We start from the raw sequence: 14,504 nt of genomic DNA on the forward strand, positions 1-14,504 counted from the left end.
TATTCTGGGCAGATCTACCCTACAAGAAGAAAGCCTAAAAAAACAGAGGATGCAACATATGATTGAAGAGGATAGGATAAAGATGCGGCATGATGTGGCTGTCATTTCAATACTCCTTTTTACATACAATGGTTATGTTTGAGCTAGTGTATTTGTCCCGCTAGGCCGCTAACTCGTCTTGCCGATGCACAAATTGTCTGCAATCCCTCTCCTTGGGGGGTTTTGCCGGTTTGGCACCATAGAAAGCAGGGCAATTGTAGTGCAAAAAAGATTAATAAGATGACTTTGCCTCTTATGGTGTAGAAAAAAAACTGGTAGAGGATCCTTTCTTCTCATGAACTCAGTAGTAGAGGAATTGTAGACAATACTTATTCGCTATTTACATCATTGCGGTAATGTATTATTTTGGTACGGAGGTAGTATTTTGGAGACTCATTGATGAATTTTACTTGAACTTCTCTTTGAAACAAATTGAATATTACTTCCAAAGTGAGTACTGCTGAGCCTCTACTTAAATGTAGGTGTTCACTAGCCCCCACGGAAGGAATGTGGTATTTTTTTGAAGATTAATGATTAAAAACGAGTTTTACCTAAAAGTTAAGGTATGAATTTTGAAGATCAAGCAGGTCTTCGTGGTAAGCGTCTCGGTTCCCCTCCGCGCCTTTGTCTCCTGCTGTTCGTTCGAACTGGTGCTCCCGTGATGGCTGTCCTTGTAAATTATGTGTCCTGATTTGGTTTTTGGTTGGTCGAATTATGTGTCTTTAACTGACTCATGTCTTAGATTATAATTGTCTATCTTGTCATCGCCAATTCCTACCTGCAGACTCACGTTAAAATGTATCTCCTGATGCAGTACTAGATACTGTTGTGTAATTGCTTATTCTTGGATACAGTTTTCATCTGCACCAAGATCGCTTCAGATTTGGTTTGTCAGAAACAGTCGTTCATATGCATTACTGAATTATGCATGCAGGAGCCCGGAGTCGTTGAAGCTGAATTTGCTGTATACGACACGAGTCATAATTTTAAGACGGTCTTTGGAATGCGCAAACCAACTCCTCCTATTCTACGCAGACAAATTTGAGAAGACAGGGTTTACAGGAGGGCTAAACTACTACAGATGCATGGAGTTGTACGTCACCTACGGCCCATTCTCATTGTCTTGGTTTTACAATTAACTGCTTTATTTACTGTTGTAAGCATGGAAAATTATTTCATTTCAATTATTCACTAATGATATAATCTGTACTGCGTAACTTGATGCTTTTGAGTTATCAGATGAGGGGGACACATTTCCTAGAACAATCTTAGATAGTTTGATGTTTAATTTTCAGCTTCTCTGACCTGTTTAGGTTGGACTAATTCTACTTCAGAATTTATATCTCAGGATTTTTGACATCATCTTCAGGATGAATACAATTTTTTTTATTTCTAATATTTTTTATATTTATTTCCTTTTGATTGATTCATGTGCAGTGTAATGTTTTTGTAGGATGACAAGTTGTCGCATCTCGAGCATGCCTCATGGGAGAGCGGAATGAAGTCCACTGTACTATTCTTGTTATATTTCTGTGTAAAAATGTATTCATGAGATGACTTATTGTGTTATGTAAACCTGGGATATGTATTTTGTGATGTTATATGATGGATGATTTTAATTCGACTTGGAGTTTTCTTGATTTGAATATGAAATAGTGTTGGATTTAATACTGGACAAATAATTGGGTTGAAAAGGCCCAACAAATAGAAATGAAACCAAGTTCTGGAACAAAAAGTTGCTGAATTCAAAAATGAATAAAGGCCAAATCTGAAATTGGACCAAATGGATTTGGGCACTAAAAGCCGAGGGCCTAAATTGTAATGATAAAAAAAATCGATCTTTTTTTGCTAAAGTAGTTGTAAATAGGCTAAGGCCCAAAAAGAAGCCCAATAAAAAAGCCCAAAAAAATAAAACCAGCCCATGTGATCAATTGAAATGGGTTGGGCTGATTTCAACCATGATGTTTTGATATCGTCGTAATTTTGCCACGTAGGACTGAGTTTGATTACCAATGACGATTTAGGATCGTCGTAAAGGTTACGACAATCCAGGAATCGTCGTAAAAGTTACGACGATTTTGATCAAAATGTCGTTGCTGTTCATTTGTGACGCTCCGTTTTCGACGCCTGGTTTTTCGTCGTGGGATCGTCGTAAATTAAAAACCGTGACGATGTAGCGACGAAAAAATAGCGTCGTGTATTATTATATTCCATCTAGTGGTCGGAGAGTATGCCCGGGTGTAATTCCTGTCTGGCATGGTCCATACCGACGGCGTCGGTGTCCACGTGCGTCGGCCCCTTCCCGAAGGCGGCATTGCATTTCTCTCCATCTTTCATTTTCTCCGAGTGAAAATTTGATCTTTCTCAATCCCGCGGTGATGATACTCCGATGTCATTCCCTTCCTCAAGGTGTTGTCTTGAAATTCATAATTAGTCGGGCACTTCTACGTCTCTTCCTGGCTTCTCTCTCACATTGGAGTACTTTGGCTACTTCAAGAAGGGCTCCAATTGTATTTCTTTGTTGGCTTGGAGTGGTGGGGGTGGTGTAACTGTTCTCATGCACTGTTGTATCATTTGTTGAGTGTGTGGTGTGGAGTTGTATGCTTCAAGTTGTATGATGGTTGATATATCTATAGAGCCGAGCGTAAATCTTTTTTGTTAATTTTCTGAACAGAAGGTGCTAGATATTTAGCCAGTTGGAAAATTTAGTACAAGTCACCGCACGAGATCCTACGGCTAGAAAATTGGATTGAAAGCGAATTAAAATTAGTTCACACCAAAATAGAATTCTACCAATTTGTTTCCCCCATTGCTTTCTGCTATCAATGACATCGCCAGCAAGGCTGGAACTTAAAAAAAACAAACCCATCTTGTTATATGGTGGACGAGCCCATAGCTTTTTTCTCCACCTCTTTCCCATTAGAGAAGCGCCGCCGTTACCACTTCTGTGCTAGCTATCACCGGTTCTCTCGCTAATATCCTTGTATTGTGTTGTGCTCTTTCCACTCCAACAGCAGCCACCTGAGCTAAACATTTTTCTCGATGGAGAAGGCTACGTCATCGTGGTTCCATGTGCAAGCGGCAGCGGCGGCGGCGGCGGTGCCGGATCTGTTACTGGCCTTGTCTTCAGGGGACAGCAGCCAAGACCGGGACGAGGAAGTGGCACCGACGGTGTGCGTGGACGGCAAGACGGTGCGGCTGTTCCAGTGCCTCTTGTGCGACAAGACGTTCCTCAAGTCGCAGGCGCTCGGCGGCCACCAGAACGCCCACCGCAAGGACCGCCTCGCCGGCTTCCTCTGCGACCCCTACAACAACGACAGCCCATTCCAGGGCGCCGCAGTCGCGGGGGCGTCCACCGGGACGACATGGGATTCAAGTGTCGGCCGGGCCATGTGCACTTCCGTGGCTTCGCACGGCGGCGGCGTCGAGGCGGCACCAACCTCCGATGCCTGCAAGCCCAAGAATTATGGGAGGCGCGGTGGCGCTCCACGCTTCGCGGAGCAAACGCCACTGCTGGACCTATTCGCTGGCCGCGACGGCGTGGTGGGCTGGTCAAGGGCCTCCGTCGCAAGTGGCGCCGGTGAGGCTCTCGACCTGGAGCTGCGCCTCTAGCCAGGCTGCTCCCTTATTGCGCAGGTGATATCAGCTTGAGACAAGACCTCTTTTCAATCGCCTTATCGTAAGGTTGTGCATAAATCGTGTCCTTGTGGGGAGAAAATTTCAAAATTTAGAGTCGCATTGCGGTTTAGACTGAGATTTCTTGACGAATGACCATGCGTTGCAGTGACCTTTAATTAAAGCAAGACTTCAGGAGTCCCGAAGCTGAAGATGCTGTATAGCAATCTGACGCCTGGGCTATTTGGTACTATGAATAATCAATTAATCCGAGGAACACTTGAGGAGTCCGGACGCTGAAGATGGCGATGAGAAGGGGTCGTATGCAGACGACATGAATATGGGTGCCTGCAGCTGCGCAAGGATTGCAATCTGAAAAAGAACTCGGATTGTTGGAACAAAACTGTCTTTAGGTTGTTGTCGTTGGCTTGCTGTATGATGCCTGCACTTTCTGTACTGTGATAAGTACTGTATTAAGTAGTAGATGAATACTGCGTATTGGTTGTGTCCAACCCTACTAATTTTATAGTAATGAACTAGGTAACGGCAGTTTGTTAATGGAAATCCACGAGTCGCTGTACTAGTACTAATTTTGCCAATGAACTATGGCATGCGTCGTGCGTAGTAGTACGACCGATGGACAGAACAAGCAAACTCTCTGCTGCTTAATTTGGGCAAAATAGTTTCAACAAGAAGAACGAGTGAGAGGTTGCCACATGCGAGAGATGCTGGCAAGTCCTACTCCGTATCTCTTCTCCACCCATGTGATTCCACGAGTGTGCTACTGTAGTACGTTAATATGAGCCAGAAAGGTACAAGTGGCGCAGCGGAGTGGAGTGTAGTGACTCAGATGCCGGTGCCGACGACAAGAGCACTCGATGCTCTCCCTGTCGCCCTCCACTGTTTGTCTAGCTAGTACCATAACAACGCAATCGCTGGTTGGTTTTCAGATGGCTACCGCCGTTTGGATGATCAGCTGAATATAAATAACATTTATACAGTAAAGAAAATTACTCCCTCCATTATGGAATGGAGGGAATATGACAGTAAAAATACATGAACTAGACGATGCCCCGCGCTTTGCGGCGGAAACCTTGTTAAAAATGTACGGATAAGTGGTAAAAGACTAAAATTAGTTACTTATGACTTAATTCCAATCAGATAGTTGATGGAAGACTAAAAGCTTTGTTACATGACTTAATTCCTTGGAAAAATAATGCATGAGGTGTTATGTTTTGCAGGAAGATACTAATGAAAAAAGTAACTTAATTATGACTTCATGCATGACTTAATGATGTGACATTGTTGCATAGAGAGGAAAAATTAGCTAGTGGGTTGTAGCTATTTAAGAATATATGACTCCATGCATGACTTGATGAAGTGGCATTGTTGCATGGAGAGGAAAATTAGCTAGTGGATTGTAGCTATTTCAGAATAGAGGATATCATCAGGGCGCTGATAGGTGCTGGGCCGGTCGAGCCCGAGCCGCCCAATACAGGGATTAAGGCTGTCAGATTTGCACGAGTATGGCCTCAAGTTAAATTGTTCCCGGTCCTTCATCATCGTCAACCTCCCGCATGGGGAAAAAGGAGAGGAAAGGGAGTGCCGCCCCCGAACGCCGGCTGCCTCGACTCCTCGTCTTGCCTCACCATTGGTCACCTCCGGTCACCGTCGATCGCCACCCGCCTGCGTTTCTCGTCACCTCCACCTCAACCGGCTGCAACTCCGTCGTAGATTGGTTGCAACTCTGGTCGTCGAAGCTCCATGGTTGTAACATCCGACGTACCACCGCCATTTTGGCGGATTGCATGAACAGTGGCACCAGTAAGTGGCGCCAGTTGTAGGAGAAAACGAGGACGGTTCTAGAAAAAACCAATAGTTTGTACCATCCTTGAAACAGGGTCGCAACTCTGGCTAACGTGGATGTAGTTTCATACATATATGGTTGTATCATTTTTATCCGCCGGTGGTAGCTCTCTGATGTATTTTGTATCCATTTGTCGTCGCCGGCCACATGTTCATCATCACTTGAATGCAACATGTAAGTCCGCCCGCCGAAGCTTTTTTGGTGCCCGTTGTAGGTTTTTTGCTGTGCGTTGCCGCTTTTCTGATCTCCCCGGCTGCATCCATTTGTCATCGCCGGGCACAAAACTCCATTGCCGCTGATTGTAGAAAATAGCGACATCGGTTGTAGAAAAAAAGCGTTGCAGTTGTAGCAAAACCAACTTTGGTTTCAGCTCCCTTATTGGTTGAAGCAAAAACCAACTTCGGTTGTAGCTGGGTTTCTGTCGGTTGCAGCAAAAAAATATGTTGGTTCCAGCACCGTCATCAGACATCCGCTCGTCGGGGTTGCAGCCATTGTCACGGTCATCCATGGAGGTCATCGACACCCCTTGGCACGGTGGCACGACATAGTCCCATTACCTTCCCACGGGAGCCCTGTCGCCCCCCAAAAGCGGAGAAGGGTAGTAGATGGTGTCATGAGGGAATGTCAGCTAGGGAGAACGCCGGCGAGGCGGGATCTACAGCAGCTCGGGAGAACGCCAACGAGGCTGGATCTGCAACAACTCACGATGCCGACGATACGGGATCTATCTGGTAGGAGGAGAGAGAAGACATGGAAGAAGAACAAGGGGTTGGAGAGAAGCCAAAAGAGGATAAGTCCTCATGATTCGGCCCCTAGCACCCCACGTGTCGCGATTTGACTTGATATAGCGCTCGCGCGTGGACATGTCGGACCGAAAGTGGGGCCCTGCGCGCTGCACACAAGCGTTTATCATATCGTAATGGAATGAATTTTCTTATGCATTATTACATTTTAGCCAATCAGGGTTGTTTTTTTCTTTTCTTTCTAATAAAGAGAGAGTGCGGGGCGCTAGAGTCTACTATATATTTTCGGTGATTTCAAACCAGTATTTTTTTGGAATTACAGGGTTTGAAATTAAAAAAAACAAAAGAAAGTTGCAGGTTCCTAAGCGTCTAGGATTTGCCACAAAAACAAAGCTACTAATGCGCAACATACATAACCAAATATCACAAATAAAAACAAACATGGCGAGGTTACGTCAACCTCAAATCAAAAGAACCCAAATGATAAGCGTTGTATGTGTGGCTCGAAGCAATTCCGTCATGAAGTTTTTTACAACTAAAATTGCCACCCAAAAAGGAAAAACAAATCCAAAAAACTAAAACTTGCCATGCAAATAGAAAGTTTCCATCCTCGTGTCATTAAACATGCTATAAAAAATGTTCGAAGTTGTCATGTGGTTCGTGCCATATGTGTGACACTTAACGAGTGTCCATAAAGGAAACATTGACGGAATAGAACAAAATCATGTGTTATCTACAGGTGAAAGGCAATGCTCGGGCACGGCACAAGTTTTAGGCAATGACCAATATGGTTTATCGCCTTTACCCATGCGCCAATTCAAATACTTCATTTGCTAATTGTTCGATAAGTTTTACTTCGCACATCATTACCTCATATTTTTCTTATTTGATCTGCAAGATAGTTCAATAATTCAGCCAAAAGAGTTATTCACAGGGCTTACTCCCCCACCCCACGTGTCGTCCTCCCTAAGCGAGTCGAGGGAGCCAAATCCTAGTTCTAGCAGGTCCCCTCCACACTACCTTCTCCTGCATTGCCACTATCGACGGACATCGACCAACCCATGTGGCCTCCTCAGTGAGCAATGGTTGACTCTTGTTCTCCAATGACTCCATGTCGATGGTTGTGCACTCCCCCGAAAACTCGCACTACGACGTCTGATGGCTCTAGTCCTTAGCGTTTCTCGAGAACAGCTTGAGCCCTATTCATGCCAGACTTCCGCGTATGCTGAACAATTTACAGTTGGGCCATATAAGATTGCAATATTTATAACTATGATCATTCATGGTATAATCTCATACATGTATTACGTCTCTCATAAGTAGACCGTTATTCAACTTCAACAACTACTAATACTCCACCCTCAAACCTCTACTCAACATGCATCTCAAGGTATTAAGTTTGTAAGAAATGGAGTAGGACGATAAACAACATGACATAATGTAGATAGGAAGAAGTCAATCAAAATGACAAAACCCCGTCGTTTTATCCTGAGTGTCAACAATATAATACATGTCTTGGCCCTTATTTTCACTTGGTTAGAGCACTAGAAGATAGAACACACTAGAAAGCGCCACTCTCACTTCAAAAATTAACCGAACTTGGGAAAAGAAGATAGATAGATCAGACAACAAAACAAAGTTAGTTAATTATCCAGCAAAAAATCCAAATAGATTCAATTGATTTCAATGAATAATACAATCATAAAATGACAATTCATCGTGTGTCCCAATAAACACACCACGTATTACATCGAATTGATCTCGATCAAGAATGATAAAATGGTATTGAAGATCGAAAAGTGAGAGACAACCATCTAGCTACTACCATCACTACAAGGAATATGCTAGTACACGACGCTATTTTTTCGTCGCTACATCATCACAGTTTTTAATTTACGACGATCGTACGACGAAAAACCAAGCGTGAGAAATGAACAGCAACGACGTTTTGATCAAAATCGTCGTAACTTTACGACGATTCCTGGATTGTCGTAACCTTTACGACGATCCTAAATCATCGCTGACAATCAAACCCAGTCCTATGTGGCAGTCCTACTTGGCAAAATTACGACGAAATCAAAACGTCATGGCTCAAATCAGCCCAACCCATTTCAATTGATCACATGGGCTGGTTTTAGTTTTTTGGGCTTTTTCTTATTGGGCTTCTTTTTGGGCCTTAGCCTATTTACAGCCACTTCTAGTATTTTTTCGAATTTTTTTATATTATTATAATTTGGGCCCTGGCCTTTTAGTGCCCAAATACATTTGGTCCAGATTCAGTTTTTGACCTTTTTCATTTTGGAATTGAGCAACTTTTTGTTCCAGAATTTGGATTCATTTCTATTTGTTGGGCCTTTTCAACCAAATTATTTGTCCAGTATTAAATCCAACACTATTTCATATTCAAATAAAAAATACTCCAAGTCGAATTAAAATCATCCATCATATAACATCACAAAATACATATCCCAGGTTTACATAACACAATAAATCATCTCATGAATACATTTTCTTACACAGGAATATAGCAAAAATGAACAAAATTGCACAATAGAATAATGGCACATCTTCTACTGTTCCCAACAGTACAGTGGACTTCATTCTGCTCTCCTATGAGGCATGCTCGAAATGCCACAACTTGTCAAACTACAAGAACATTACACGGCACATGAATCAATCAAAAGGAAACAAATATAAAAAATATTAGAAATAAAAAGATTTTGTGTTCATCCTGAAGATGATGTTAAAAATCCTGAGATATAAATTCTGGAGTATAATTAGTCCAACCTAAACAGGTCACAGAAACTGAAAATTAAACTTCAAACTATCTAAGATTGTTCCAGAAAATTCTGGACAAAGGAAATGCAGACAAGCAAACTCAATATGTTTATGGTATTTTTGCTTTACTGGAGGAATTTAAGCACTGACACAAGCAGGATCAATGACACAATAATTAGCAGACATGTAAGATAATACAAAACAAGCTACTCCACATTACTGTGATAACCAAGTGCAAACCAGGGTGTAAGAATATTAGCCCAAAAAATCCTTTCGGCAACATGCATCACTAAATTACGCTATCAATAAGTGCACCAGAGACTCTAATTTATTACCTTCAGAAGTTTTAGATCGAATCAAATGAAAACATGAAAAAGGGACTACCAAAGAGCATTATTGATTTAGATAGAGCTTGATGCTGAGTTGATTTCTGGTGTCAACTAGGGTAATTCTTTAGCCTGATTGGAGAAAGGAAACCTGACTAGCACTCAAGATATTAACCAGAAGACAATAGTAAAACATAAAAGATGGACCAGATTTCTGGCTTGGAATCCTGATGGGATTACATTTGCATTGTTTAGTCATAGTCGATAATTTAGGGAAAGTATCCTCAGGTCCATATAATCCAAGGAAAAAAGCAATTGATCGTCACAGTAAGTGCAGAAACGTGGTATGGATATGATATCATCACTTCTCACAGCAAACAAAAAATGGTGTAGGAGTTTCTATTTATTTAAGACAAGACAACTATACAGCATCCATGACAGAATGTGTTGCTTACTAGACATTCAGAATAAGCAGGAGGAAATTATCATCAAATAGATCACAAACTGTGTGTCTTAATGTCAAAAACAATTATATTTGAAAACAGAAAAATAACAAATAAATGAATTAATGCTCTCTCGGAAAAATGCCTCGATTGTCAACATGGTTTAATAGAATGGATTACATCAGACTCATCATCTGTTTTCATCATCACAGAGAGAACCAACTAAAAAAATTAAGAGTGGGTAGAGATACAAAAACATGACTTCAGATGCCGAATATGCACAACTTAATAATATACTGTATCATAAGACACCTAACAAGTGTTGATCATCATTGATGAATCAACCATAGAAACCAGCTGCAGAAAGAACAATATAGTTGATATGTGTAAACGGGGGTATAGTAACAGGAAGCTCCTTGTATGAGAGCAACCAGTGTCGCAAAAACCCGTTTCCTTCTCGATGTATGCCAATCTAACGAGAAACAAGGCCATGAAAGCAGACCAAGCATCAGGTACCTCATGGCATCCCAAATACCACTATCGAAACAATATTCAGTTCAGTGCTAAGATATGTATGGACAAGTTGAATGCAAAAACCATCTCAAAGAATGGTTCGTGCTAGTATCTTAACCCAAAGTATCTCTAGGCAACGTACAACGCTGAATTACGCTACAAGATAAGCTATCCATATAACTTTCATGTCTGATCTGCTTGGAATATATAAAGGAAGTGTATGTACTTTCTGTCCTATTTCTGAATCAAATATGTATCATTGCAGTTTCAGCCCATGCATGTGAATGCTTAGGAAGACACAACATACATAGTTCAGTTTTGTTGTTGTTCAATGCTATTTACAGAAACAGGCCCACACATAAATTCAATTTTATTTACTAACACTTCTCTATTGAGAATTCTTTCCATTAATTTGTCTCCTTGATAATTTATTTTCCCCTTGGCATTGATCCACCTGATGGACTCTGATAAATGAATCTTGGCTATCAATCTATATGATGTAATCCATGAAGGACATGGCATTAGTAGGAGACAACAAACTATGTGAACGGTGAGCAAAACCGTATATTTTCAAATATTTCTTCTTTTGGTGCAGTGCTGCTCAATGAATCATCGGTTTTGTTTCAATATTGTTACAACCAGCCCTCGGTGCTGAAGATAGTTTCTGAATCTAAACTCAAGCAGCATGCATCAATTGTAAGAGGGGGCGAGCAATTCAAAGCCACACAGACAGAACACAAGTAAGGAAACATAGCAAAATAACGATAATCACCTTGAGCTCCTCAAGGGTGAAGCCTCTGCCAGCCCTCGCCTTCATGTTGAACTTGCGGGTCTGGCATTGCACGATGGGGCGAAGAGGTCGAGAGGTAGGGTGGAGGAAGATCTTCACATCCTTCTTTTGGCGAGCTGTATACAAAAAGAACAGAATGTAAGATGACAGTGAGTCAAACAAACACCACAACAACACAAACATGTTGTCGGACGATTGGATGGTAGTGTATCAGTAAATCCATAATGAAACCAGTGGTGATACATCTACTCTGAACTGCTGTAGCAAACATGTACTTAACTCCTTATTTTATCAGCTCACAATGCATGGTTTTGTGTTTCCCTGATTACTCAAATCGCGGCCATGCGTTACAATAGGATTAAAAAAATAACAGAAAATTAAATACTCAGAGGTCGACTCTACTATGATTACTCAAATTTGGCTTGCTTAGTATAAATAATTTTGTAGGTAGATATTCTAGATGTGTTCTGTTCTGTTAGAAGGGTGTGGGGATCAAAACATTCATTGTGAGGCACATGAGGGGATTGTCAAAGCAGCATACCCTGAGTGTGATAATGAAGCTCATCATCTGAGATTGATTGTGTTCGTTGTGAATAGATGGACAACATGACCACGATGGCAAAGAGAGTGGTAGCACAAATGGATCGTCTGGAACGTGCGAGGTTTTATTTTTCCCGTTGCAACGCACGGGCACATGTGCTAGTATAGAAACAATATAAGAGAAAACAAAAGTAGTTTGTCCTAGTAAAATGTGTTGAGGAAGAAAATCGTAGCATATAAATCAATGAGTTTTAACAACTGACATCATGAACATTCAGTGATCAGTTTTTTATGTATATGAAGCTGAATGAGCTTAACTAAGAAGAGATCCTATGGTCTCATCATCAGAATATGTGCCTTGCGAAGCCTCTTGATGCCGTGATTTACTCCGTGAAAGGTCCACTGAAGGCGGCTCCTTATTTTTGGTTCTGCCATAGATAAAGAGAAACACTCAATATGTCAAAATAGACAAAGACACAGCATAAAACTATTTCACATATCTGTGGCATGTTCACTCTCAACTTTATACTAGCTCTAATATAAAATTGTAATTATTTTGGGACGGAGGGAGTACATCAAAACACCAAGACATAAGAATCTCATCCCAAACCTATAAGAACAGGGGAATACCTGAATGTTAGGAGCAAAACCACCTTCATCTCCGACATTGGTGGCATCCTGCCCATACTTCTTGATAACAGACTGTTACAGAAAATGACAGTTTCAGTCAATTTATTTATTTACAAGATGATAAAGATAGGGTGTGTCTCCATCCATAGAGTTCCAGATCGGTTGCACTTGCACACATGACATAATGACCAGTAACAATATGTACTCTCATCTACCGATCTACGGCTGATGCACGAGCAGGACACACCGTGTGTACACTCTACGTGCAGATGATATCTGCATCCATATCATTGTACTACTATTTATTTTGCATCTGGAGGAAACTTCAAGGAAGCACAGGACATTTTTAGGAGAGTGTGGCAAATGCATCCTTCATGCACCTACAGCTTTAGGTCTCTCATCACATTCATGGTGCAATGCATATGCTAATTTATTTATATCAACTGAAATTTCTCTTCCATTTTTTTTCAGGTGGAACATTCAGATGCCTACAATAATCTTTCACTTATTTACAAGATGATAAAGAGACAAAAAAGCCTAGTATGAACCATTTACAAACTCAGATTCAGATTTAAATGTCGTGAGCATAGCTTGCAAAGAGTAAGTAAGTGGTACTGGTACTACCCGTTGATGTGGAACGGACGAGGTCGTTCTCGTTGCAGCCTGTGCAGGTGCAGAACACACCGCCGCCCTTGAGGCTGTATCGCTTGTGGCGCCTATCGCAGCTGCCGCACAGGACGCACCGCTCGCCGCCGCACCGGTCGTAGGCAGTGAGGGACGTGGCGCCGGCCGCGACGCGTCGGAGCTCGCCCGACTCATGCAAGTGGCAGAGCTCCTCGGCGCTGCTGAGGTGGCGGCCCCCGACGAAGACCTACGGGAACGTGATCCGGCGGGCGCGCGGGAGGAGCGTCGTGAGCTCCTCGAGGTAGCAGGCGTCCATGGCAAGGTCGCGCTCGTCGACGGAGGCGCGGAGCCCACGCGGGATGGCGCGCGCGGCGCGGCAGTCCTCGTAGGTGCCCCAGATGACGTCGAGGGAGGTGTAGTAGAGCAGGACGCGATGGTCGGTCTCGGCGGCGGGTGGTGGCGCCTGGACCCTGGAGGGTGCGGAGCGCGCGGAGGGCAGAGGCAGCCACGCGGACGCGGTGGAAGATGCGGGCAGCGGAGGGGGATGGGGAGGAGGTGGTGGCGGCGAGAGGAGGGGGATGGGGAGGAGGAGGGTTCAATGAGATCTAACTTAGGGTTTGGGTAGTTGGGCTGCAGGTGGTGGTTTCCCTTTTCTTTTTTCCTTTTTTTTTCTATATATAGATGGATGTGAGATGGATGGATGGATGGATGGATGGATGGGTGGATGGCCATGTCATCGATCCGTGTGACAACTAATTCCACCAATGAGAATAAAACGTATGTATTGTATTTTTTATTTTGTTTTTATTTTATAATTTCACGTGAAAATTACAAAGAAATGATGTCTTATTATATACAGGGATGCATATTAGAATGACAAACCATGTTTTTAAACGGAGCTTTCATTTTCTTTGCACGAAAATTTCGTTTTTCATTTTCCGAATGCCCAAAATGAGTTTTGGGCACATTAAGGCACTATAAAAAAATTCATGAGATAATGATTTGGATAGAAAAAAGTGCCCAAAAAATATGAGGGTAATCAAAGAAATAGAAATAGCACTTTCTTGACAAAGTGCTATTCTGAACAAAATAGGAAAATGAATATTGTTGAATTATTTTTGAACTATGGAAGGAAGGTTTTCACATATTTGAGGAATATATGATCCAAAGTATTTATGAGATTTTTTAGAGATTTTTTGGAATGACAGAATAGCAGGTTGCTTCACAAACTAGGATGAGGTGGGATAAAATGGACCCACGAGTGACATGTCAACATAGTTAGAACATGTTACGACATTTTTATAATCATCATAAAAGTTATGACGATCTCATCTTATGCGGTTACGACGTTTTGACTCACATCGTCGTAATTTATATGTAGATTTGATCCCCTCAAACGGTTTATGACGATCTCGGATGAAATCGTCATAGATTTATGACGAATTCATCAACGACATTTTAAAAAACATCACATATGAGCATATTTCTTGTAGTGCATGCAGCCGAAGGTCTTAAAGGAACTATTCAGACATGGTCATGGAGGTAACAATGATAACATGGTTATGGGTGTAACCCATCAGGAATGTACGAATATTT

The 14,504-nt window shown here is 42.1% G+C and overlaps 1 protein-coding gene, 2 non-coding genes and 2 pseudogenes across 3 annotated transcripts; 1 reads left to right on the top strand and 4 right to left on the bottom strand.

Annotated features, from left to right (window-relative positions):
• Positions 1–2,963: 2,963 nt before the first annotated feature.
• LOC123447379 (zinc finger protein GIS-like) lies at positions 2,964–4,218 on the top strand. Its single transcript, XM_045123976.1, has 2 exons — positions 2,964–3,675; positions 3,824–4,218. Exon 1 carries the CDS (start codon positions 3,082–3,084, stop codon positions 3,649–3,651), a length of 570 nt encoding a protein of 189 aa, XP_044979911.1. The 5' UTR covers positions 2,964–3,081; the 3' UTR covers positions 3,652–3,675; positions 3,824–4,218.
• A 5,351-nt stretch (positions 4,219–9,569) lies between these two features.
• LOC123451543 lies at positions 9,570–9,662 on the bottom strand (annotated as a pseudogene).
• A 277-nt stretch (positions 9,663–9,939) lies between these two features.
• On the bottom strand, positions 9,940–10,026 carry LOC123451655. The gene has a single exon (XR_006632482.1). It is a non-coding gene; the product is annotated as a small nucleolar RNA SNOR75 (small nucleolar RNA).
• A 167-nt stretch (positions 10,027–10,193) lies between these two features.
• Positions 10,194–10,339, bottom strand: LOC123451625. The gene has a single exon (XR_006632454.1). It is a non-coding gene; the product is annotated as a small nucleolar RNA F1/F2/snoR5a (small nucleolar RNA).
• An 870-nt stretch (positions 10,340–11,209) lies between these two features.
• LOC123450860 lies at positions 11,210–13,477 on the bottom strand (annotated as a pseudogene).
• Between the last annotated feature and the right edge of the window lie 1,027 nt (positions 13,478–14,504).

Source organism: Hordeum vulgare, chromosome 4H (genome assembly GCF_904849725.1).
Source record: "Hordeum vulgare subsp. vulgare chromosome 4H, MorexV3_pseudomolecules_assembly, whole genome shotgun sequence".
In the NCBI taxonomy this organism is placed as follows: Eukaryota; Viridiplantae; Streptophyta; class Magnoliopsida; order Poales; family Poaceae; genus Hordeum; species Hordeum vulgare.